This window comes from Macadamia integrifolia, chromosome 13 (assembly GCF_013358625.1).
Source record: "Macadamia integrifolia cultivar HAES 741 chromosome 13, SCU_Mint_v3, whole genome shotgun sequence".
NCBI classification, from domain to species: domain Eukaryota; kingdom Viridiplantae; phylum Streptophyta; class Magnoliopsida; order Proteales; family Proteaceae; genus Macadamia; species Macadamia integrifolia.
Window position 1 is genome coordinate 656,257 of NC_056569.1, and position 22,877 is coordinate 679,133.

A 22,877-nucleotide genomic window follows, 5' to 3' on the forward strand; every position below is an offset into this window, starting at 1 on the left:
TGATATAGACCAGTCTTGAATACGGGGAACTACCCTAATTGACACCTTTACTGGTAAGCATTTCATTGGTATTGATGAGGTAAAAGTGTTGCCCCCTTAATCATCATTTGGCTTAGCCGACCATCCAAGACATCCCTGGGAAAACCAAGGGGTCGTCCCTTGGCCGAGCCTACCCCTCAGGACATCTCTTGGCCGAGCCAACCATCACCCTCGAGGTCATCCCTAGGAAACCCGACCCCTTGGGTCATCCCTTGGCCGAGCTGACTTCTCAGATCGCCTATCTACATGGTTGCCTCATCAGATCGCCTCCCCAAGGAGTCCGGTCCGATCCCAAAGATTGTAGGGACAATTTCAAGGATTACTCGTTGCCAGCTCAGCTGATCTTATCGCTAGCTCAGCAATTCTTATCGCTTAGAGATTTCCTAACGAATAAGGTAACACTAGCCTAATGAGACTCTTCCAAGAGATATTTTAACAAGAATGAACCAATTGTCAAAGTGGGACTCTCCTCAACCGTCTCTTTTCATTCACTGCCTATAAATATCAAGGTGAATCCCCCAAAAAAGGGGGATCGATCATTTCATAAAAAACTCTTTTGAATATTTGTTAAAAAAATCTTACTTAGGCATCAGAGGGTCCTCTATCAAGCTAGCCTGACTCTCATTTGTCTACTTTTCTGTGTAGGTCTAGCGCGGAGAACCAAGTTTTCCAAAGAAGATCACCAAATCAAATTTTACTGCAATAGGTATTAATTTAAATTAAAATGAATAGATGAAGTAGCTAAAATTATTATAATAATAAAAAAAAAGAAATAAAGTATATATAGTGACGCTTGGGTTCAGTTACCGAAAGATTAAAAAAACCGGTTCAATAATTATCATCCGAACCAGGTTCCAATTCGGTGACTATCAGAGTCAAACGTTGGCGAAGGCATGGAATCATGGGACTATCGATGGACAAATTTTGGAGTTTTCACACCGAAAGGGTGCGATTGTGGGTCATCACGTCAACTCACTGCAACTAATCGAAATTTGTCACGAAGAAGGAAGAGCCTTTCACAGAAGTTATGGTGTAACCTTCACACCCATTTCTTGGAAGAGATTGGTATCTTTCCCAAGACATCTTTGATTGGGATTTTTAATTTTTTGTAGTTGCAGCATAGTGTGTATATATATATATATAGAGAGAGAGAGAGAGAGAGAGAGAGAGAGAGAGAGAGCTTAGCCTTCCTAAATCCTAACAGGAAGAAGGCACAGATCACCTAAAAGCCCAATTCTTTGTTCCAGTGATCTACCTACAAACAGAGAGATATGGATAAAGCTATCCATAGACAGAAAGTTTTGCTCAACCACCTTCGCCCTTCTTCTTCATCTCAGAGCAGTGAATCTGCTCTATCTGTAAGTGTTTCTTATGTTAATTAATATTCTAGTGATGGGTTATGTGTTTCTCTTTCATTTACTTGTTCCTTCTAATAGAAAAATTTGTCTATTGGGCTGCAACTGAAGTTTGATTTTATGTTGAGATGTCGGTGTATGATCATTGTTGAAATGGGTGGAATCTGTTCTTAGTTAGTTGTTTGATTGGGTTTTCTATTTCTTATGTTAATTAATTTTCTAGTGATGGGTTTTCTGTTTCTCTTTGATTTACTTGTTCATTCTAATAGGATTTGTCTATTGGGCTGCAACTAAAATTTGAATTTATGTTGGGATGTCGGTGTTTGATCATTGTTAATAGATGGGTTTTGTTGAAATGGGTGGAATCTGTTGCTAGTTAGTGATTTGATTGGTAGAATATATTTCACTTTCCTGAATTTCTTCTGATGTTTTCTTGACTAGGCTTCTGTTTGCTTGGCCGGGGATAGTGCAGCGTATCAAAGGAATGCTGCATTTGGGGATGATATTGTGATTGTGGCGTAAGTTAATTAAACTTTTGAAATCCCATTTTTTCTTGTTATCTTGTGTCATTTTGTGATAATTGGAATAAATTTTCTTTCTTTTGTGTTCTTTTGGCTGCTTTGCTGTCGACAGTGCATACAGAACTCCATTATGCAAGTCGAAGAAGGGTGGTTTCAAGGATACCCCTGCTGATGATTTACTAGCAGTTGTTCTTAGGGTATCTACATGTTTCAGATTATTCTTAGCTAAGACTTGAAAATTTTGGTTAATGAACTCCAAAGCACCAGTATTTTTTTTCATTCTCATTAGTCCATTCTCTTTGCTTGCTGTAGGCAGTGATAGAGAAGACAAATTTGAACCCTAGTGAAGTTGGAGACATCATTGTTGGTACTGTGTTGGCACCAGGCTCCCTCAGAGCAATTGAATGCAGGATGGCAGCTTTCTATGCTGGATTTCCTGGTATTTATCTTAGGATACTTACTTGCTGAATCTTGATTTAATCTCTTAACCGTAATCATCATCATCATTATACCTCTCATTCTTGACGTCTGTGCAGATACCGTTCCTATCAGGACCGTGAATAGGCAGTGTTCATCTGGGCTTCAGGCAATTGCTGATGTTGCTGCTGCCATTAAATCTGGATTCTATGATATTGGTAAAGAGCATGTGAAAACTTGTTAGTTGTAACTATTGCGTCAATCGTGAAATCATTGGATTATCCTTCTTTTTTATTATTATTTATTTATTTTGTTACTTCTGATTTCAGGAATTGGAGCTGGAGTGGAGTCCATGACAACCAATTCAATGGCTTGGGAAGGTGCAGTTAATCCAAGAGTATATTCTCACTCTAAACTTTTCTGTTACATATTAATTTGTGCTCAGGGGAGTTTATACATGGTCGCTTTGTTGACAAATTGTATTCCTTGATACTCTTAGGCGGAGTTGTTTGCAAAGGCCCGTGATTGTCTTCTTCCCATGGGTATGACCTCTGAAATTGTTTCAGAACGTTATGGTATAACACGGCAGGAGCAAGACCAAGCAGCTGTGAGTTCTGTACCTCTGTTATTAGGGTGTGACATTCCCCTCTGGTCATTTTGTTTTAACGATCTAATTCCTTGAGACATGCATGGTTAGGTTGACTCTCATAGGAAAGCTGCTGCTGCAACTGCTGCTGGTAAATTCAAAGATGAAATCATTCCAGTGGCCACCAAGGTAAAATTTATTCTATTCCTATTCTAGTCATTTTCTTTATTTTCTATTTATGAAGACATGTGGTTCTCACTTTGGAACTGGTAATTGATGTTCCATTAACAAAGATTGTGGATCCTAAAACGGGAGAGGAAAAAGCTGTTACAATTTCTGTTGATGATGGAATTCGACCAGACACAACCCTTGCAGTACTGTCGAAAATCAAGCCTGCATTTAAAAAGGATGGGTACACCACTGGTGGTATAAAATTATACCTTTCACTTTTTTTTTTTTTTTACCAATATGCTTATTAGTTGATCCCCTGCACTTCCCTTGTAATTTACTCTGGTCTATGCATCATTAGGCAATGCTAGCCAGGTGACTGATGGAGCTGGAGCAGTTCTCCTCATGAAGAGAAGTCTCGCAATGCAGAAAGGACTTCCCATTCTTGGTGTATTCAGGTTTGTGCCCACTCTTTAAAGACTCTCCCTAACCCATGTTCTGAGCTAGAGAGTTTTATTTATAGCCCTACACTTCTTCAATCCAATGGCCTTTATTGTCCATTTCGGCTGCATTCTCTTCTATTGCCTTTCATAAATCTTCAGCAATCTGATATCTTTACAAATACAAATAGCCCACTCTTTAAAGACTCTCCCTAACCCCTGAATTGATGCACCTTATTCGGAGCTAGTGAGTTTTATTTATAGCCCTACACTTATTCAGTCTGATTGCTTTAAGTGCTTGCCACCATATGCCATAATGTTATTTATAATCTGGTCTGCCTTTTGCAATAAATTGTGTCTCGCCACAAAAAGAATGGGATTGGCATGTGAAGGAAAAAAGAAATTGAAAGTTCATTACCCAGCTTATGACATTCTTTGCCAATTCATGCAGGAGTTTTTCTGCTGTTGGAGTGGACCCAGCCGTCATGGGCATTGGTCCAGCTGTTGCAATTCCAGCTGCAGTGAAGTCTGCTGGCCTTGAAATTGATGATATTGATCTTTATGAGATAAATGAGGTAATGGATGACAGTATGATCATTTCTAACTTCATCCGTTGTCATTCTTATATTTAATGCTTATAACTTCTTGTGCAGGCATTTGCCTCCCAGTATGTTTACAGTTGTAAGAAACTACAGCTTGATCCAGAGAAAGTTAATGTTAATGGAGGTGCAATGGCTATTGGGCATCCTTTGGGTGCAACAGGTATATAAAATAGTGCATTTAATAGCAAAAAAAATTAAAAGAAATTGGGAAAACACCATTTTTGTCTGATTTTTAGAATATTTAGTTTTATTTCTTACATGAATGTTATCCTCGGATGAAGGTGTAGTTGTCAGTCTCTTATTTTGGCTTACTTTCTGGGGATATGCTGTATATATATATATATATATATATATAGTTAGTTAGTTAGTCCCCTAGGAGAAATGATCTCAGGACCTCTTAATTTTGAGGTGCTGGTCTTTACCGAGCAATCCCCCCCCCCTTGGGGTAATAATATACATAAGTTGTGTTCCAATCATTTTTTTTTTTTTTGGGGGAGGAGAGGGGGGGGGGAGGGGGGCGGGGGCGGGGGGCTATGAATTGTCCTCTTGATATTCTTGATCTTGAAAATTTTCATCAATTATAAGTGCCACCAGTCTCAAATTATACAACATTCCTGATCTCTGCAATTTTGGGTTTATTAGCTTGGAGTTGTAGATTGTTTTGTTTTACAAAATCAGAATCTTCTGTTGCATTTCTAGATAATATCTCAGTTTGCGGCATATTGTATGCTTAGAAGGTCTTGCTTTTTTGTTTCCTCCACAGCTCTTTCAATACCTTAAAGAGCTTGCGGCATATTGTATGCTTAGAAGGTCTTGTGCTTCCTCATTTTGCAATCAGGGAACTGCCTATATTTTCATCTAATTGATTACTTGCAATCGACTTATACATTGCATAATTATATCCACTTGACTTAAAAACAGTACCTTGGTATGGTATAAATAAGATCTCAGATGCAGCAAAACCTTGGTATTACTTCAGAATGATTTCACTTGCATTTGGATTTGTATATTTGGACATTAGCAATTTAGACGAGGTAGGTCAAAGAGTCAGCGGCGTTTGAGGTGTGAATACAAATGTAGTGAGAAAGCGAGTCCCTGGAGATTTTAGACATTTAGGAATCAAAATGAAGTTGGTTTTCTTCTCATCACTGTTCTCTAGGCAGAGCTGGTTAAAAATTTGGTGCATGAATTTGATGTTACTAGTTCTAATCAGCAAAAATTAAGGATGACATTCCTTTCTTTTATCGGTTAATATCATTATGATAAACCGTTTATCTTCTGTCTCAGGGGCACGTTGTGTGGGTACCCTCTTGCATGAGATGAAGCGTCAGGGCAAAGACTGCCGCTTTGGAGTCGTGTCTATGTGCATTGGTGGGTTGCTAGCCTCTTCCATCCACAAATGCTGGACATGTTTCTGATGTTCATATTTCTTTTCTTGTTTTCAAATAAACTTACCTGACTGCCTAGTTTTGACGACTGCAGGCACAGGAATGGGGGCTGCAGCGGTCTTTGAAAGAGGAGACGGTGTTGATGGCCTCTCCAACGTTCGAAAAGTTTTGACTCAAAATTTCCTGTCCAGAGATGCTCGATAGATTTTGGTCCATTCAGAGTTGTTTGCGAGGGCGTTAGTATGACAACCTCTTGGTGTCTTGGAAATGCTAATAGAGCAGTGTAATAAGGTGCCATTAATTAGGACCCAATTTTTTAGATTTATGGAATCTTAATGTATCTTGATACTAGATCAAATGTTATTCAAGTGAAGAGTGAAAGGCCTTTTCATTTTTTGAATCCAATGGTGTAGTCTACTGCATACTTATAAACCTCAAATTGAAGAGAGATGAATCTAATTGAAAATGAAAACTTGTTCAGAAGGGTATTTTCATGGCTCACATAAGAAAGCTTAAGCTTTTCTCAATCACCGCCACCCAATGTCGAGGCACGCCGGATCAGCAGCTCAGGCAGAACCAGCATTTTGACACCAAGTTGACATGGTCACCTCCATGGCTCCACCATCCAATTTATCTTTCAATTCAAAATTTATTACCTCTGTTGCCATATCAGTTCAATCAATTCAATCCAAGCTCAAGCATAGGCATTCATAAATTGACAAACTCTCCCGTTGAAAGTGATGGAAAAATGAAATTCTACCTATTGTTGGACACATTGTGGAACCCAAAATCCCATCTAGAGGATAGCTAATTCGTGTTCAGTCCCTGCCAAACTAATTCTGTAGCTCTTCCCCACCCTCTAAGAGCTTCAAATTTCATCCTGAAATACCTAAATGTGACCATCCAATGAGAAGAAGACAAATGTATTGACCATAGGTGGCCACCTCGGCCAATCGCAGGCAATTTTCTTCGTCGACAATGTCTTCTCGTTTTCTCCAAGCGAGACTGCTCACCTCCACCAACCTAGTTGATCGAGAAGGATCATCCCCATCGACCATGTGTCTTGACTATGGACTTTACCATAGTTCCCAAAAGTCATTGTGATTGGGTTAACCATTATGGGATCATTCACATCAGAAGGGATAGGGGATCAACCCTCCAATAACCGTCTCATCCACGTGTGTAGAGACAAGGACCCGTCCTCCAATGACCATGAAGACCAACTGCTATCAGAGGGGAAAGTGGCTCAGATCCTCGGTAATGACAATTCAGACAACTCTAAGTTCTACATAATTTTCTTTCTTCCCCAATGTGAACTTTGTTACTGACTTAAGCATCGAAGCCTCCCCACTAAAGCACCCCTCGGTCTTCATCCACTTATCATTCATGTGCAGGCCAAGCCGTGGGAGAATCTACAGCAACAGCTCCATTCAAGGCTTTATGCTACAACATAATGTACTTGGCAATTTTGGCCTAAACTTGACATATGGGCCTAGGAACTTGGGCCTATTAGTCCACACAACTCAGGTCGCACATGATGTGCCATGTGGCAAATATTAAGGTAGAAAAGGAATGCCAGTACAGGCGAATCTGGCATCTCAATTGCCAATATCTGGTGAAGTATGACCAAGTTTTCCTAATCATTGGATCGGCAATACCTGATTGATCCAGATCAATTGCCCGTATGGTTTTCAAGGGTAAAATAGTAAAAAAATATATACTTTTTTTTATTGAAAAGTAAGGGAAAAAGTGACCAATACACACCGATCCTTACCATACCAATCCATATTGTATCCGTATTTCGTACTGAAAAAATAAGTTGTTTTTTTTTTTTTTTTTTTTTTTAAATATTATTTGACTTTTTTATTTTTGTTCACAAAAATGATTGGGAAAATTACATGATTACCCACTTTTGGGTTTCCCTTTACAAAATTACCCACAAAAAGTTTTGGTCAACAAAAATACCCAAAATTAGGTTTGGGTTTACAAAACTACACAAAACAGTGATTCTCCTTCATCTGCCTATTTGTTTTGTCATTTTTAACCCTGGCCAAGGAAGTAGAACGGCCTGATGGAGGCCTAGGTTCAGCACGGCTTTACGGAGGCAGAGGTGGAGCACGCCCTGATGGAGGCCAAGGTGGAAGCACGGCCTGATTTAGGCCGAGGTGGAGCACGGCCTATGGAGTCCTAGGTTCAGCACGACTTTACGGAGGCAGAGGTGGAGCGCAAGTTCAACCTCGGCCTCCATCAGGCCGCGCTATCACCTCGGCTTCCATCAGGCCGGGCATCCACCTCGGCCTCCATAAGGCCGTGTTACAACCTTGGCCAGGGGTAAAAATGACAAAACAAATAGGCAGATGAAGGAGAATCACTGTTTTGGGTAGTTTTGTAAAGGGAAAATAACATGATTACCCACTTTTGGGTTTCCATTTACAAAATTGTCCACAAAAAGTTTTGGTCAACAAAAATACCTAAAATTAGGTTTGGGTTTACAAAACTACCTGATGCGGAAAAATTTGACCTGACTATCTCTCCTGCAGTTCCTGGTGCTTTGGCCGACCTGCACAGAAGAGATGACAAGGAGAGCCGGGCTGACCCAACGGGGGACTCTTCGATGCCTAAGTTAGACCTTTCCACACCAGATGCTCAAGAGAGCTTTACAGTATAAGAAGTGAGTAATCCATCCTTTGTGATGGAGGCTTACCTTGGTATTTATAGGCTGCTAATGGAGGGCAAGTGGGAGACGATTGTCAAGAGTCCTGCTTAGGCGTGGAGTCCTCAAGGGGAGTGGCTCTGTGATTCTGGAAATATTCCCCTCTTAACTAGGAAAGATCAACCGTGTGACGTCATGATGACGTGTAGTGAATAGAGTCATGTCCTCCGGAATAGGGACTACGTTCCTTGAATGTAGGGGTGGACGAAAACAAGTTTCTGGAATCCTTGTTGTTGACGTCGGGCCGAGGTGGCAACTCGTCCAGACGGAGGCCGAGGTAGCAGCACGGCCCGATGGATGCCGAGGCAAAAGTGCGACGTGATGGATGCCGAGGTGGAGCACTGCATGATGGAGGCCGAGGAATCAGCACGGCCTATGGAGGCCGAGGCAGTAGCACGACCTGATTGAGGCCGAGGTGGCAGCACGGCCTGATTGAGACAGAGTTGACAGCACGGCCTGATGGATGTCGAGGCAGTAGCACGGCATGATTGAGACCGAGGTGACAGCATGGCTGGATGGATGCCGAGGCAGTAGCACGGCTTGATGAGGCAGAGGAGGTAGCATGGCCTGATGGATGCCGAGATGACAGCACGACCTGATGGATGCCGAGGCAGTAGCAAGGCATGATTGAGGCCGAGGCAGTAGCACGGCATAATTGAGGCCGAGGAAGTAGCACGACTTGATGAGGCCGAAGCAGTAGCATGGCCTATGAAGACCGAGGTGATAGCACGGCGTGATGGAGGCCGAGGTGACAGCAAGACATGATGGAGGCCAAGGCAGAAGCACGGCCTGATGGAGACCGAGGTGACTGCACGGCCTGTTGGATGCCGAGACAGTAGCACGGCCTGATGTAGGCCGAGAGGCAGCACGGCCTGATGGAGGCCGAGGTTGAGCACGGCCTGATGGATGCCGAGGTAGTAGCACGACATGATTGATGCCGAGGCAGTAGCACGGCATGATTGATGCCGAGGCAGAAGCACGGCATGATTGATGGCGGGTTAGTAGCACGGCATGATTGAGGCTGAGGAAGTAGCACGACCTATGAGGTCAAGGTGGAGCACTGCCTACGGAGGCCGAGTGGCAGCACGGTCTGATGGAGACCGAGGTGAAAGCACGGCCTGTTGTAGGCCGAGGTGAAAGCACGGCCTGTTGTAGGCCGAGGTGGAGCACGGCCAGATGGAGGCCGAGGTGGCATCACGGCCTGATGGAGACCGAGGTTACAGCACGGCCTGATGGATGCCGAGGCAGTAGCACGGTATGATTTAGACCGAGGTGACAGCACAGCCTGATGGAGGCCGTGCTACTTCCTCGGCCTCAATAATGCCTTGCTACTACCCCGGCATCAATCATGCCGTGCTTCTGCCTCGGCATCAATCATGCCGTGCTACTGCCTCGGCATCCATCACATCGCACTGTTACCTCGGCATCCATAGCCGTGCTGTTACCTTGGCCTCCATCTGGCCGAGCTTCCACCTCGGCCCGACGTCTACAACAAGGATTCCAGAAACGTGTTTTCGTCCACCCCTACATTCAAGGAACGTAGTCCCTATTCCGGAGGACGGGACTCTATCCACTACACGTCATCATGACGTCACACGGTTGATCTTTCCTAGTTAAGAGGGGAATATTCCAGGAATATTTCCAGAATCATATAGCCACTCCCCTTGAGGACTCCGTGCCTAAACAGGACTCTTCACAATCATCTCCCACTTGCCCTCCATCAGCAGTCTATAAATACCAAGGTAAGCCTCCATCATGGGGGATGGATTACTCACTTCTCTTACTGGAAAAGGTCCCTTGAGCATCTGTTGTGGAAAGATCTGACTTAGGCATCGGAGAGTCCCCCGTCGGGTCAGCCCGGCTCTCCCCTATCATCTCTTCTGTGCAGGTCGGCCAAAGCACCAGGGGCTGCAGAGCAGATCGTCCGGTCAATTTTTTTCGCATCAGGTATCATTTATGGAACTTGTTTAAAAAATTGATAAAACACAAAAACTAAAAAGAGACCAAGAGTCATTTATGTGTTTTGGCCAAAATTGATTTTCAGTTATTTTTTCGTTAAACCTTACAAAGCATGTTCTTAAAACCCCAAAATGAAGAGGTAAAGTAGTTATTTGCTTTGTAATTAGAAATCCAAGTCCCTTGCCCCCTCTTCTTCAATCCAAAGTGGAAAAAGATACTTATAAAGAAGATGGGTGAAGGAATCTCTTCACCAATTTCTTCAAAAAACCATTTTGTACATAAAGGTACCAAACTATTTCTCACAAAAAACTATTTTATTGAAGTAGTTGCCAAATCATTTTTCTTTGTTGTTTTGATAAAAATAATTTCATTAATAATTTTTGTTAAATAAATAAAAAAGAAAAATACCAAAGAGGGCCTAAAAAACACTAAGTAGTTTGTATGGTAAACGCCTTAATAGATGTGAGTTAGAAGTGCACACCGTCCAGAGAAGTGGTGAGCATAAAAAGGTTTCTTTTGATTGTTTTTTAATGGAGAATTGACCTCATGATTGAACTCGTGGGTCAGCATCACATTGATTCATTGATTGAAGAAGTTGAAACTAATAAGGGTCACCACTCACCTCACAACTAGGGGTGTCAATTCCTAAACCGAACCGGTAAAACCGGCCGGACCGAACCGATAACAAACCGGACCGGACCGAACCGAACCGAAGCCTTATTGGTTCGGTTCGGTTTCAAGTATTGTAACCCCAAAACCAAACCGAACCGCACCGAAAACCGGATGAACCCGAAACCAAACCGAAACCGGCTCAAAACCCGGACCGAAACCGAAACCAAACCGGTAAGAAACCGAAACACTCCAAAATTCATTAAAAAAATTAAAATTTGAATAGTTTTGCATACATTTGTATGGAAAATCGAATTCAAACTAGACCAAAAATCAAAACCAACCCGGTTACAAATCGATTTAAGAAATCGAAGTTCAACAATTCATCATTTGGTTGTTTCCTAATGGCTCCATACCGGTTTAAAAAACCGATCCAAATCGAAATGAACCTAATAAATCCAAACCGGTACCAACCCGAACCCAAACCGCACCGAAACCGACACCGGACCGAAACCGATAAATCCTTATTGGGTCGGTTTCGGTCACTTCCAAACTCACACCGAAACCGGTGGAACCGGACCGAAACCGCACCGACCCGGACCGTTGACACCCCTACTCACAACATCTAATCGCATTTTGTTCAATGAAATTATGTTGTAGCCTTCTCACCCATTTCTTGGAAGAGATTGGCATCTTTTCCAAGTCATCTTTGATTGGAATTTTTTAATTTTTTGGAATTGCAGCATAGTATATATAAAGTTCAGAGCTCAGCCTTCCGGAGTCTAGACAGGAAAAAGGCACAGAATGTCTTAAGCCCATAACCTTCCTTCTCCCTTTGATAGACGTCAGTTTGGGCACCATTTCATTATCTTAGCGTCTATCAAGTAGTATCAATTCGTATTGTATCTTTGATCCGTAAACCCAATTCTTTGTTCCGGCAATCTACCGACAAACAGAGATGGATAAAGCCATCGACAGACAGAAAGTTCTGCTCAACCACCTTCTAAAGTTCTGCCCAACCACCTTCTCCCTTCTTCTTCGTCTCAGAGCAGTGAATCTGCTCTCTCCGTATGTTTTTCTTATGTTACATAGTTTTTCTAGTGATGGGTTTTCTGTTTTTCTTGTTTCTAGTGATGGGTTTTCTGTTTTTCTTTGATTTACTTGTTCCTTCTCATAAAATTATCTATTTGACTGCAACTGAATTTTGATTTTATGTTGGGATGTCGGTGTATGATAATTGTTAATTGATGGGTTTTGTTGAAATGGGTGGAATCTGTTGCTAGTTAGTGATTTGATTGTTAGAATATATTTCACTTTCCTAAATTTCTTCTGATGCTTTTGACTGGGCTTCTGTTTGCTTGGCCGGGGATAGTGCAGCATATCAAAGGAATGCTGCATTTGATGATGATATTGTGATTGTAGCGTAAGTTGATTAAACTTTTGAAATCCCATTTTTGCTTGTTTTCTTGTGTCAGTCTTTGCTGATGGTAATTTTCTTTTGGCTACTTTGCTTTCTACAGTGCATACAGGACTCCATTATGCAAGGCGAAAAGGGGTGGTCTCAAGGATACCCCTATTGATGATTTACTAGCAGTTGTTCTTAGGGTATCTACATGTTTCCGATTATGCTTATCTAAAACTTTAAATTTTTAATTAATCAATTCCGAAGCACCAGTATTGTTTCATTTTCCTGAGCTCATTGTCTTTGCTTGCCTAAGGCACTACTAGAGAAGACAAATTTGAACCCGAGTGAAGTTGGAGACATCGTTGTTGGTACCGTGATAGCACCAGGCTCCCTCAGAGCAATTGAATGCAGGATGGCAGCTTTCTATGCTGGCTTTCCTGGTCTTTATCTTAGGATACATATTAGCTGAATCTTGATTTAATCTCTTTACGCTAACCATCATCATCGTTATACCTCTCATTCTTGACCTGTGTGCAGATACTGTTCCTATCAGGACTGTGAATAGGCAGTGCTCATCTGGGCTTCAGGTGGTTGCTGATGTTGCTGCTGCCATTAAATCTGGATTCTATGATATTGGTAAAGAGCATGTGAAAACGTGTTAGTTGTAACCATTGCTTCAATTGTGAAATCATTGGATTATACTTTTTTTAATTATTATTATTTCTTTTGCCTTCTGATTGCAGGAATTGGAGCTGGAGTGGAGTGGAGTCCATGACAACCAACTCACCAGCTTGGGAAGGTGCAGTTAATCCAAGAGTATATCCTCACTCCGAACTTTTCTGTTCATTTTAATTTTGTGCCAAGGGGGGATTCATACATGGTTGCTCTAAGAAATGCTTTCTCCAACGTCATATGTATGCATTTACAAATTGTATTCCTTCCATACTCTAGGCGGAGTTGTTTGCAAAGGCCTGTGATTGTCTTCTTCCCATGGGTATTACCTCTGAAATTGTTGCAGAACGTTATGGTGTAACACGGCAGGAGCAAGACCAAGCAGCTGTGAGTTCTGTACCTCTGTTATTAGGGTGTGACATTCCTTCTGGTCATTTTGTTTAATAATTATGCATGGTTAGGTTGAATCTCATAGGAAATCTGCTGCTGCAACTGCCGCTGGTAAATTCAAAGATGAAATCATTCCAGTGACCACCAAGGTGAAATTTATTCTATTCCTATTTTAGTCATTTTACTTATTTGCTATTTGTGAAGACATGTGGTTCTCATTTTGGAACTGATTGATGTTCCATTTACAAAGATTGTGGATCCTAAAACTGGAGAGGAGAAAACTGTTACAATTTCTGTTGATGATGGAATTCGACCAGACACAGCCCTAGCAGTACTGGCAAAACTCAAGCCTGCATTTAAAAAGTATGGGACCACCACTGCTGGTATAGAATTATACCTTTCACATTATTGTTTTTCATCAATATGCTTATTAGTTGATCCCATGCACTTCCATTGCAATTAACTCTTCCAGAATATGCATCATTAGGCAATGCTAGCCAGGTGATTGATGGCGCTGGAGCAGTCCTCCTCATGAAGAGAAGTCTTGCATTGAGGAAAGGACTTCCCATTCTTGGTGTATTCAGGTTTGTGCCTACTCTTGAAAGACTCTCCCAAACCCATGTTCTGAGCTAGTGAGTTTTATTTATAGCCCTATGCCTTTCATAAATCTTTCAGCAAGCAGATATCCATACTAATGCAAAGTCGGATCTAATCTTGCTAATGGGGATCATGCTTGTTATTTTCTTTTTGAATGATCTTTTCCCCTGAATTGATGCACCTTATTCCTGGGTTAGCATCTCTCCCTCTCTCTTCTTTGGTGTTGGAAAGATTTCTGTTAAAGTCTGTTTTCTCTATAAATCAGTATTGTCATAATTTCTTTACATGCTTGCCACCAAATGCCGTAGTGTTATTTATAATCTGGTCCATATTTTGCAATGTATTGCGTCTTAACCACAAAAGAGAGGGGTTGGCATGAGGATGAAAAAACAATTGAAAAGTCATTCCACAGTTTATGAGTTATGACGCACTTCTAAGCTAATTCATGCAGGAGTTTTTCTGCTGTTGGAGTGGACCCAGCCGTCATGGGCATTGGTCCAGCTGCTGCAATTCCAGCTGCAGTGAAGGCTGCTGGTCTTGAACTTGATGATATTGATCTTTATGAGATAAATGAGGTAATGGATGACAATATGATCAATTCTAACTTCAGCCATTCGCAGTTTATTTCATGCTTCTAACTAATATTTGCAATCTAATAATGCTTCTTGTGCAGGCATTTGCCTCCCAGTATGTTTACAGTTGTAAGAAACTGGAACTTGATCCGGAGAAAGTTAATGTTAATGGAGGTGCAATGGCTTTTGGGCATCCTTTGGGTGCGACAGGTATTTAGAATAGTGTATAAAATAGCAACCAAAAAAAAAAAAAGATAATGGGAAAACTTACTTTTGAGTTTTTTAAATCTTTAGCATTACTTTCTTACATGAATGAATGGTTGTCACTCTCTTATTTTGGCGTACTTGCTAGGGATGATGCATCATATGCTGTATATGTTGTATGCTAGCTCTAGTTTACAGTAATTTACATATTATTGTGTTCCAATCCTTTTTTTTTTTTGGCTACGAATTATCCTCTTGATAATATTGAGCTTGAAATTTTTCATCAATTATAAGTGCCATCGGTTTGGAGGCTGAGTTTGTTGTTGTTGTTTATAAGTGCCATCAGTCTCAAATTATACATCATTGAATTTTTATATGTATCTTACTGGTCAGTCTCAAATTATATATCAGTCTCGATCACTGTAATTTTGGGTTTATTTAATTGGAGTTGTAGACTTTTTGCTATATAAAATCAGAATCTTCTGTTGTATTTCTAGATAACATCTCAGCTTTTGTGGCATATTGTGTGCTTATTTCCTCCACAGCTCTTTCAATACCTGAATTGGTCTTGTGCTTCCTCATTGTACTGTATTTAGTTTTACGATCAGGCAACTGCCTATATTTTTATCTAATCGATTACTCGCAATTGACTTTATTGCATAATTATATCCTCTTTAACTTAAAACAGTACTTTTAGAACCAAGTGTACATTGTAGGGATCTTTTTGCAATCAACTGTCTATAAAGCTCAAGTTAAGTCTTAATGGTCATCAACAAAATTAATCAAAGTGAAGGGGATGTCCCTCTAGATGGAATATGGTATGGATAGGATCTCAGGAGTAGCATAAACTTGATATTACTTCAGAATAATTTCACTAGCATTTGGATTTGTATATTTGGACATCAGCAATATTAACGAGGTTGGTCTAAGAGTTCTTTCAGTCTTTCTTTTTGTGAGGTGTATACATCAACCCTTAAGGTGTACCTTTCTGCCAAGTCATACTTGCAACTGCTTGATCTCCAGTATATGTTATTTCCACTCCAATCCTCTTTTAGTTAGCACTCCTTGTTACGTTGTCAGCAGCCTTTGAGGTGTGAAGACAAATGTAGTGAGGAAGCAAGTTCCTGGAGATTAGACATTAAGAATCAAAATGAAGGTGGTTTTCTTCTCATTGCTGTTCTGTAGGCAGATCTAGTTTTCCTCTCAATCTTTGTTGTCTAAGAAAATTTAGGAGAATGAATTTGATGCTATCCTAGTTCTTTTAGTTATCTTAGTTCTAATCAGCAGGAACTAAGCATGATATTGCTCGCTTTTATTGGTTAAAATCATTGTATTAAACCACCTATCTTCTGTCACAGGCGCACGTTGTGTGGGTACCCTCTTGCATGAGATGAAGCGTCGTGGAAAAGACTGCCGCTTTGGAGTGGTGTCTATGTGCATTGGTGGGTGGCTACCATCTTCCTTTCATAAATGCTGATTTTTATTTTTTTATTTTTTATAATAATATTCTTACCTGACTGCCTAGTTTTGAAAACTTGCAGGCACAGGAATGGGGGCTGCAGCGGTCTTCGAAAGAGGAGACGGTGTTGATGGCCTCTCCAATGTTCGAAAGGTTGAGACTCAAAATTTCCTGTCCAGAGATGCTCAATAGATCTTGGTCCATTCAGAATTGTTTGTGAGGGTGTATAGTATGACAAAATCCTGATGTATTGGAAATGCTAATAGAGCAGTGTAATAAGATGGCATTAATTAGGACCCAATTCTTAGGATTTATGGAATCCTAATGTATCTTGATACTAGATCAAATGTTATTCAAGCGAAGAGTGAAAGGCCTTTTCAATAGGAAAGCTTAAGCTTTTCTCTATCTAAGGCCTAAATTTCTCTTCTCTTCAATTCCTCCCCCCGTTTCAATGATCACCATGGCTTAACAATTGAAATACAAGGGACGAAGTGCAATAAAAGGTGGGGCAAATGGTTGAGTTTGAGCAACAGATTTAATGTGGCCAATGTACAGGCACCCTATCTAACTGATGTTGCAGAGAAAAGAAAAAAAGTCCAATACCAAGCACCCATAAATATAATATGGGAGGGGGTTCTTTGAGCAAGCACTACAAAGGGACACACCAATGAAGTGCGACAATGGTTTCGTTTTTAGGAGGGCAGCGCCAGATCATTTCATTTGGAGAGAGGAAGAGAGAGAGGGTGCTAGCATACTCTCCACTGGCAGCATAGAGAACCTTTCGCATATAATATGTTAAAATTTGATTTATTTTTCAATGAGTTTGCCGAAGCATTCTCCATATTTTTTCGTGTGCCAACAACACACATCTACATTCAATAAGTAGTTGCATACTTTGTCTCCTGATCACAATTCACAAACAGTTGCTTAAGCGCAGATTCATTTAACATCTTTTTCTTTTTAGGTAGTTATCCAATGTAACAATGATAAGGGATATTTTCCAAAAATCACAAGATAAATCTGAACCATCCATTTTTTTTCCTTGGGAGAGTGGACAGTAATGTCTGAGAGTATTGGTACACATGCATATACATACATGGGATGTATGCCAATACAAAAGAGGGGTATCTGATTAAAGCGAAAATGATGTACACACTAGCAAGGTGTAATGGAATATATCATACTATCATCTCATTGAATGTTGGACCTCCCTCTCTACATCTTAATCATTAAATTTTTCGGTTGTTGAAACCCTATTATCTTATTTTTAATGGCCGAAATACAAAGACGGGATCCAACAATCAATAAGATGCTAGTCGGTAATATTTCATTACACTACTAGTGTATAGATTCCCCTCTCTTGATGAAATTAGACTCTGCTATTGGACACATTGCTAATCTACACTATGTCTTCTCTAACGGTTGAAATTAACATATCATTCATCAACGTGGTAGAATAGATTATTTGTGACATTTAATGAAGAGATAGAGAATGCTACTTAGTCGCATGCCCCTACACCAATGTGGGGGGCAATGGGAGTGCACACCCAGACATCCAACAAGGAGTGGTGGGGTGATTCTTTTGCCACCCCAATGTCTGGGCACAGGAGTGCACGATAGGGTAGCAAGTAACAAAACTTTCTGACAATAAAAATAGTGACATGCAAAATGAAGGGTCAGTGGGAAAATGGTATGGAGAATATTATTGGGTTGACAGCTCTGTTAAAGATGTAGTGTGCAAGATCAGAAAATCAATGTTTTAATTCCTTTTTCCGATGAATCCCCTTTGATCCCTGAGTATGTCTTGAGGAATTTTCTGTCTTTGGAAGGTCTTGGTGGTATCATGGACTCACTGTGGCAGTTGGGGATGCCTCAACCCCAAGGTAGCTCCTTGTGTTTTGGAAGATCCTCCTTTGGACTTGATCCAATGCTCAAGTCCAGAATCCTGCAGGACTTCCCTTTTACTCCCCTTCTGTTGTTATGCAAAACTTTTGCTGTCTTTTCCTGCGGATCAAACCCTTACAGAGTTTGACTCAGTTGGCCCTTCTGTTCCCCATGCGAACGTTGTAGTCCCCCCCCCCCCCCTTCTCTTTAACATCTTGGCGTCCTGAGAGCAGCAAAGACACCTTTGTGGGTGCTCTGTCCATGCCTGATTCCTTCAACCCCAGTATGCCTAAAGCCTCAGTCCATAATGACAACCATGTCTCCCAAGTCTTAGAAGTGCATATTCCCCACTTCTGGACCTGTTTGCTCTATCTCATCCTAGCTCAACCCCTTCCTCTGGACAGAGGACCTTGATATGTGAGATGATCACCAAAGAAGATTCTCATCACTCTTTCTTCAGTTTGTGAAGACTACAGACAATAGCAGCGATTGTAAGGCAGCAACGCAGCAGGAGACTCCTCTTCCTTCTTGCTTGGTAATCTCTTCCTTTTTATCTTTCTGTTTTCCACTTTGATGTTTTGTACATGATTTTTTGGAGTATATGCATATTGTTTGTTCATCTTGATCGTGTGCTCATGCTAGGTTTCTCAGGTAGTGCACATGAATCACAAGCAAGAGTGCTCGAAGGCTTGCAACAGGCTAAGCATTTAGGTCTCACCACCATCACCGGCTTGATGGATTGTGAAGAATTGCTGCATCTTCTTCAGATTGGAAAGAATCAATGACCATGAAGTTTGTTGTTCCACTTTATTTCAATCTTCAAAGTAAAACAGAGTATGGTCTCAGTAGCTCACCGGTAAGCCTTTGAGGCTAGAACTGAAAACACCAATGACCTTGTTTTTTTTATGGTTCTCTATCCTTTCAGCGTATAAAATCGTTTCTTTACTATAGAAAAAAAAAAAAAAAAAAAAAAAAAAAAGGGGTCCCAACAGTTCAAATCAGATCCTGTCAAAATCACCTGGTTCAATCCCAATACCACAAGACACCAAACTAAGTGGATGTATTCAAACAACTCTCATGGAATAAAGAAATCCTAAGAATAAGGACAGATGGATTTTATGTCACTAATTTCTTCTTTTTGGTATTCAATTTCAAGCAGCTAATCTTCTAATATATAAATAAAGGATTCTGGATTTCAGATCCGTGATACTTGGACAATAAAAAATATAAAATGTTGACTTTGAAGAGCCGTTTCAGAGAACAATTTCCACTACCATAAGCCAATACCTAATTATAATTGAAAAATAAAACAAACAGCAAACCATCAGCTGTGGTCAATCAATTCGCAACTTAGGGAGTGGAATTCCTGATCACCTGTTTAGCCATGAGCACATTCGCGTGCAACTTTACGTCTAAACTGTGCTACATATGTAATGGCTTGAACAACTCAATTTTTAATGCAAATCAAGTGATGCTGGACTTGCAAACTGGACATGATGTTCTTCTCCTTAGCCACGGATCGATACACTGCAATTAGAAGTAAATGAATCAATTGTCTTACACAATTATCTTTCAGCACGAAACAATTTTCTTTATCTGGAAAGAGGAGTGTTTCTACATCTTTATGAAATTTGTGCAAGCAAGGAAGGTGACGAATTATATCTCCAGTGCTCGGGGTTTCGAGGCAGATTGCACAAGCTTCATCAAAGTTCACAGTCTGAAACAAAGGATAACAATCAATAGCAAAGAATCTGCAGGCCTCAACACTGAGACATGACTCTTAATTGTAATCGCTCTACTAAAAAAAATTAAAAAAAAAAAAAAAAAAAAATTACCTGGACAGTTGACTGTGGCAAACTATTAATTTGATGTGCAGATGCACCACCATGCTGGTGATTGTTCTCATCAAGGGCCAAAAGTACCTCGTAGTCATTTCTGCAAAAACACGAGAAAAAATGTGTTCAACAAACTCTTCAGAATAGATGCTTTTAGGAAAATAAATTTTTGGTAGGCAAAAGAATAAGTACTGTGGTTGTCTTGTATGCCATTTTCCAACAAATAATCCCTCTAGCTTTGGCAAAAGAATATGGTTGTCTTCACATATTCAATTATGTGAAGGAGAATTGCTGAAGTACCCAGCGAATGGCAGGGTTGAAGATATAGAAAATAAAGAAGGAACAATGAAAAACATAGACAAGCAACATTATGCCAAAGGACTCCACGATTGCAAAAAAGATCTAGAAGCAGAGTCACAGACCCCCCTCCTAAGAAGAGAGGTACCGTAGCAGCATTAAATTCTGAATTGGTAAATGCTTCTTCGTCCTGGAATAAGGGGACCAAGGGTAAAGGTAGATCAAATTAACTGCAGCACCTTGCATCTAAGGAATGATAATCACCACTCAACGAAGGAGGGCATGTTCAGGAACTTGATTGTTGAACACACGACAGATAGAGGATCTAGGGGAAACATATCGACTAATATGCTCCCTAAAAGGACAGTAATTCTAAACTAAAACATAAGAACAAACTTCTAGAGGATCCAGCCAGTGGTAAGTAGGGATTTCTAACTCTCTTCAAAAGATATTCAACCATGTGTGGATATCAACCATGAGTGGCTGGGAAGGCTGGAAGCAAAGGAAAACCATTGGAAGAATCAAACACACCAGAAATAACCATTTTGATAATCTCAGAGAATTGGTTGAGCTTCTTTCTTTTGACCCAATATTCCGCAAAATGAAAGGCAATGAACAAGTCATCACAAGTCACAAGAAGTAATTTTTTTCCAAAGTCTTCACAAAAGACTACAAAATTCTTTTTGGCTGAAAAACGATATTCCGCAAAATGGAGCCATGTCAGAAAAGTTGAAACTATAAACCCAGGTCATTGAGTTTACCAAAAATAATAATAATAATAATAATAATAATAATAATAATAATAATAATAATAATAATAATAAGGTTGTATTGATTCCACTATTCAACCAACAGAGAAAACCCTGAGCTTCCTACAATAATACTTGAATTGCCAAAGGCTGATGACCCTTATAAAGAGTATCTCAGCATGACAATTATTCAACATATAGTATTTTATGGAACATAATCCATGATTCTCACCAAATATATTTAAAAAGAATTATTTTTTTTCTTTGTCGACTGATAGCACAGAAGAACACAGATTTTTTATGTACAAGGCAACTCATGGCAATAAGACCAGATTCAGCAGGAAATTATCAGACGCAGTTGTATGGCTGGACCAGCCTGACCCAGGTTGAGAAGAACGAGATCAAAACCTGGTTGTTGGCTCAATAGGGGCATCACCTAGGTATTTATTATCTTCTAATTGGATTTTTTATCATTGTAGTTGGATATTGTCAGCTATCATAGGATTAGGTGTTAATAGGAGTCCATTTGTTTGTTACCTTGTTTGAGTCATCTTTTAACTTTTTATTTTGGTCAAATCTTTTAAATTTGGAAGTCTATATATGAAAGCCTACCCCGCCCCATCAATTGAAAAACTGAATAGAAATTGAAGTTTGTTTTACTTTCAGATGCTGCTGAGCTGCTGCTCATGTAACTGGTTCCTCTCTTTCCCCTTGGCTAAACTAAGTCTTCCTTTCAGGTGTGCTCTCTCCAAACTCATCCTCTGTTAATCTTCTTATCTCAGTTCTATTATATCTTCTTATTTCACATCCACTCTTCTGCTTTATCACCTGAGCGGATACCCGCTTATCTCTACACTGCTTAGTTTCCATACAAACTTGGTATATAAGATTCTGATCTCATTTTCTAGTGATTCCATATCATAAACCTGAGAATAGTCCTTCATAAATTGAAAAACCTAAGCCCTGCCCTGTTTCTCATTTTTTTCCCCTTCAACTGTCCATCACACTAGTCCAGCCCCCATTAAAATGGTATTTTCTGGGGTGGACCTGACCACTAGGTCTTGGCAACTCCATCCCCAAAGTTTCAGGCCAACCAGAGTTCATATGGCCGAGTTTTATCACCTGTCCTCAAATCTGGTTTAGTATTCTGTTTTGTTCGATAGGGAGAAGAAGACATTACTCTTACTTTCAAGTCTGTATATGATCAAATAATTACATGAAAAGAACCTTTTAAGATTTCTCTTCTAAGGCTATGCTTGGTACCAAGAGAAGAAAAGAAAAAAGAATCTAGAAAAGAAAGGACAAGAAAAGAGAAGAAAAGAAATGGTGAGAAAATAAAAAAGTATGTATGTTTGGTTACCATTAGAAGAGAAGAAAAGAAAAGTTTTTGTATTTTCTCATGTTTTCTTATGTTTTTGGCAAGATTTTTTTTTTTTTTGGCAGCAAAAAGTAAACTTCACAATTCCCAAGGGAAATTTTGAAATTCAAAAACTGAATCTTCTCTTGGATCAGACATGCCAAGCACAAAGAGAAATTCTTAAACCAATTTGTACGTTTTTCTTTTCTTCGGCTACCAAACACACCATAAGTTATCCCTATTCTAACTTGAAATTCCAGAGAAGTCATTTTCTCTTAATTTATTTACCCCTCCATCGCAAAGTGCTTTATTCCTTCCTGTAGGGTCCTAAATTGTGGCATCAGAATTTACAGATGCCACTGCTCTTTTATATTTGGAATTTATTTACTTTGGTGGGCCCAAAGCGACCTACATCAGGATTTTGGAACTCTATGTTGCATAACTGTCCCTCTACTGGATAACAGAGGGAGGAGTATGGGTTTTCCTTCCATTCTCGGTCAGGCAGTTTCACAAGACAAAGGAAAAAAGAATTAAAATAAACAACCTTCTTGTGAGACCCACTTCTCTCTTTCTGATTCTGACGTCCAGCTTTCAACCAATGGGGCTTGCCCTTTCACTCCTCCCTCCACCCACACACCTCCCTCCCCCACCCCACCCCC

General features: G+C 40.2%; 2 protein-coding genes and 1 pseudogene across 6 annotated transcripts in view; 2 read left to right on the top strand and 1 right to left on the bottom strand.

Annotated features, from left to right (window-relative positions):
* Positions 1–944: 944 nt before the first annotated feature.
* Positions 945–5,916, top strand: LOC122059657 (3-ketoacyl-CoA thiolase 2, peroxisomal-like). Its single transcript, XM_042622592.1, has 14 exons — positions 945–1,397; positions 1,836–1,912; positions 2,028–2,112; positions 2,228–2,354; positions 2,452–2,550; positions 2,662–2,729; positions 2,832–2,939; positions 3,030–3,107; positions 3,212–3,344; positions 3,448–3,544; positions 3,978–4,101; positions 4,180–4,288; positions 5,416–5,499; positions 5,611–5,916. The coding sequence occupies exons 1-14, from the start codon at positions 1,311–1,313 to the stop codon at positions 5,718–5,720; spliced, it is 1,386 nt and encodes a 461-aa protein (XP_042478526.1). The 5' UTR covers positions 945–1,310; the 3' UTR covers positions 5,721–5,916.
* Positions 5,917–11,418: 5,502 nt separating this feature from the next.
* LOC122059658 lies at positions 11,419–16,530 on the top strand (annotated as a pseudogene).
* A 2,564-nt stretch (positions 16,531–19,094) lies between these two features.
* LOC122059659 overlaps positions 19,095–22,877 on the bottom strand; it is a 21,594-nt gene continuing 17,811 nt past the window's right edge. For 4 of the 5 annotated variants that reach the window (XM_042622594.1, XM_042622595.1, XM_042622597.1 and 1 more), the window contains 3 exons: positions 19,816–19,915; positions 19,599–19,697; positions 19,095–19,507 (listed from right to left, as the gene is read on the bottom strand). In XM_042622594.1, coding sequence (XP_042478528.1) covers positions 19,445–19,507; positions 19,599–19,697; positions 19,816–19,915 — 262 coding nt within the window. In that variant the 3' untranslated portion in view covers positions 19,095–19,444. The remainder of the gene's footprint in view (positions 19,508–19,598; positions 19,698–19,815; positions 19,916–22,877) is intronic. The other variant, XR_006134102.1, reaches the window with a different exon arrangement.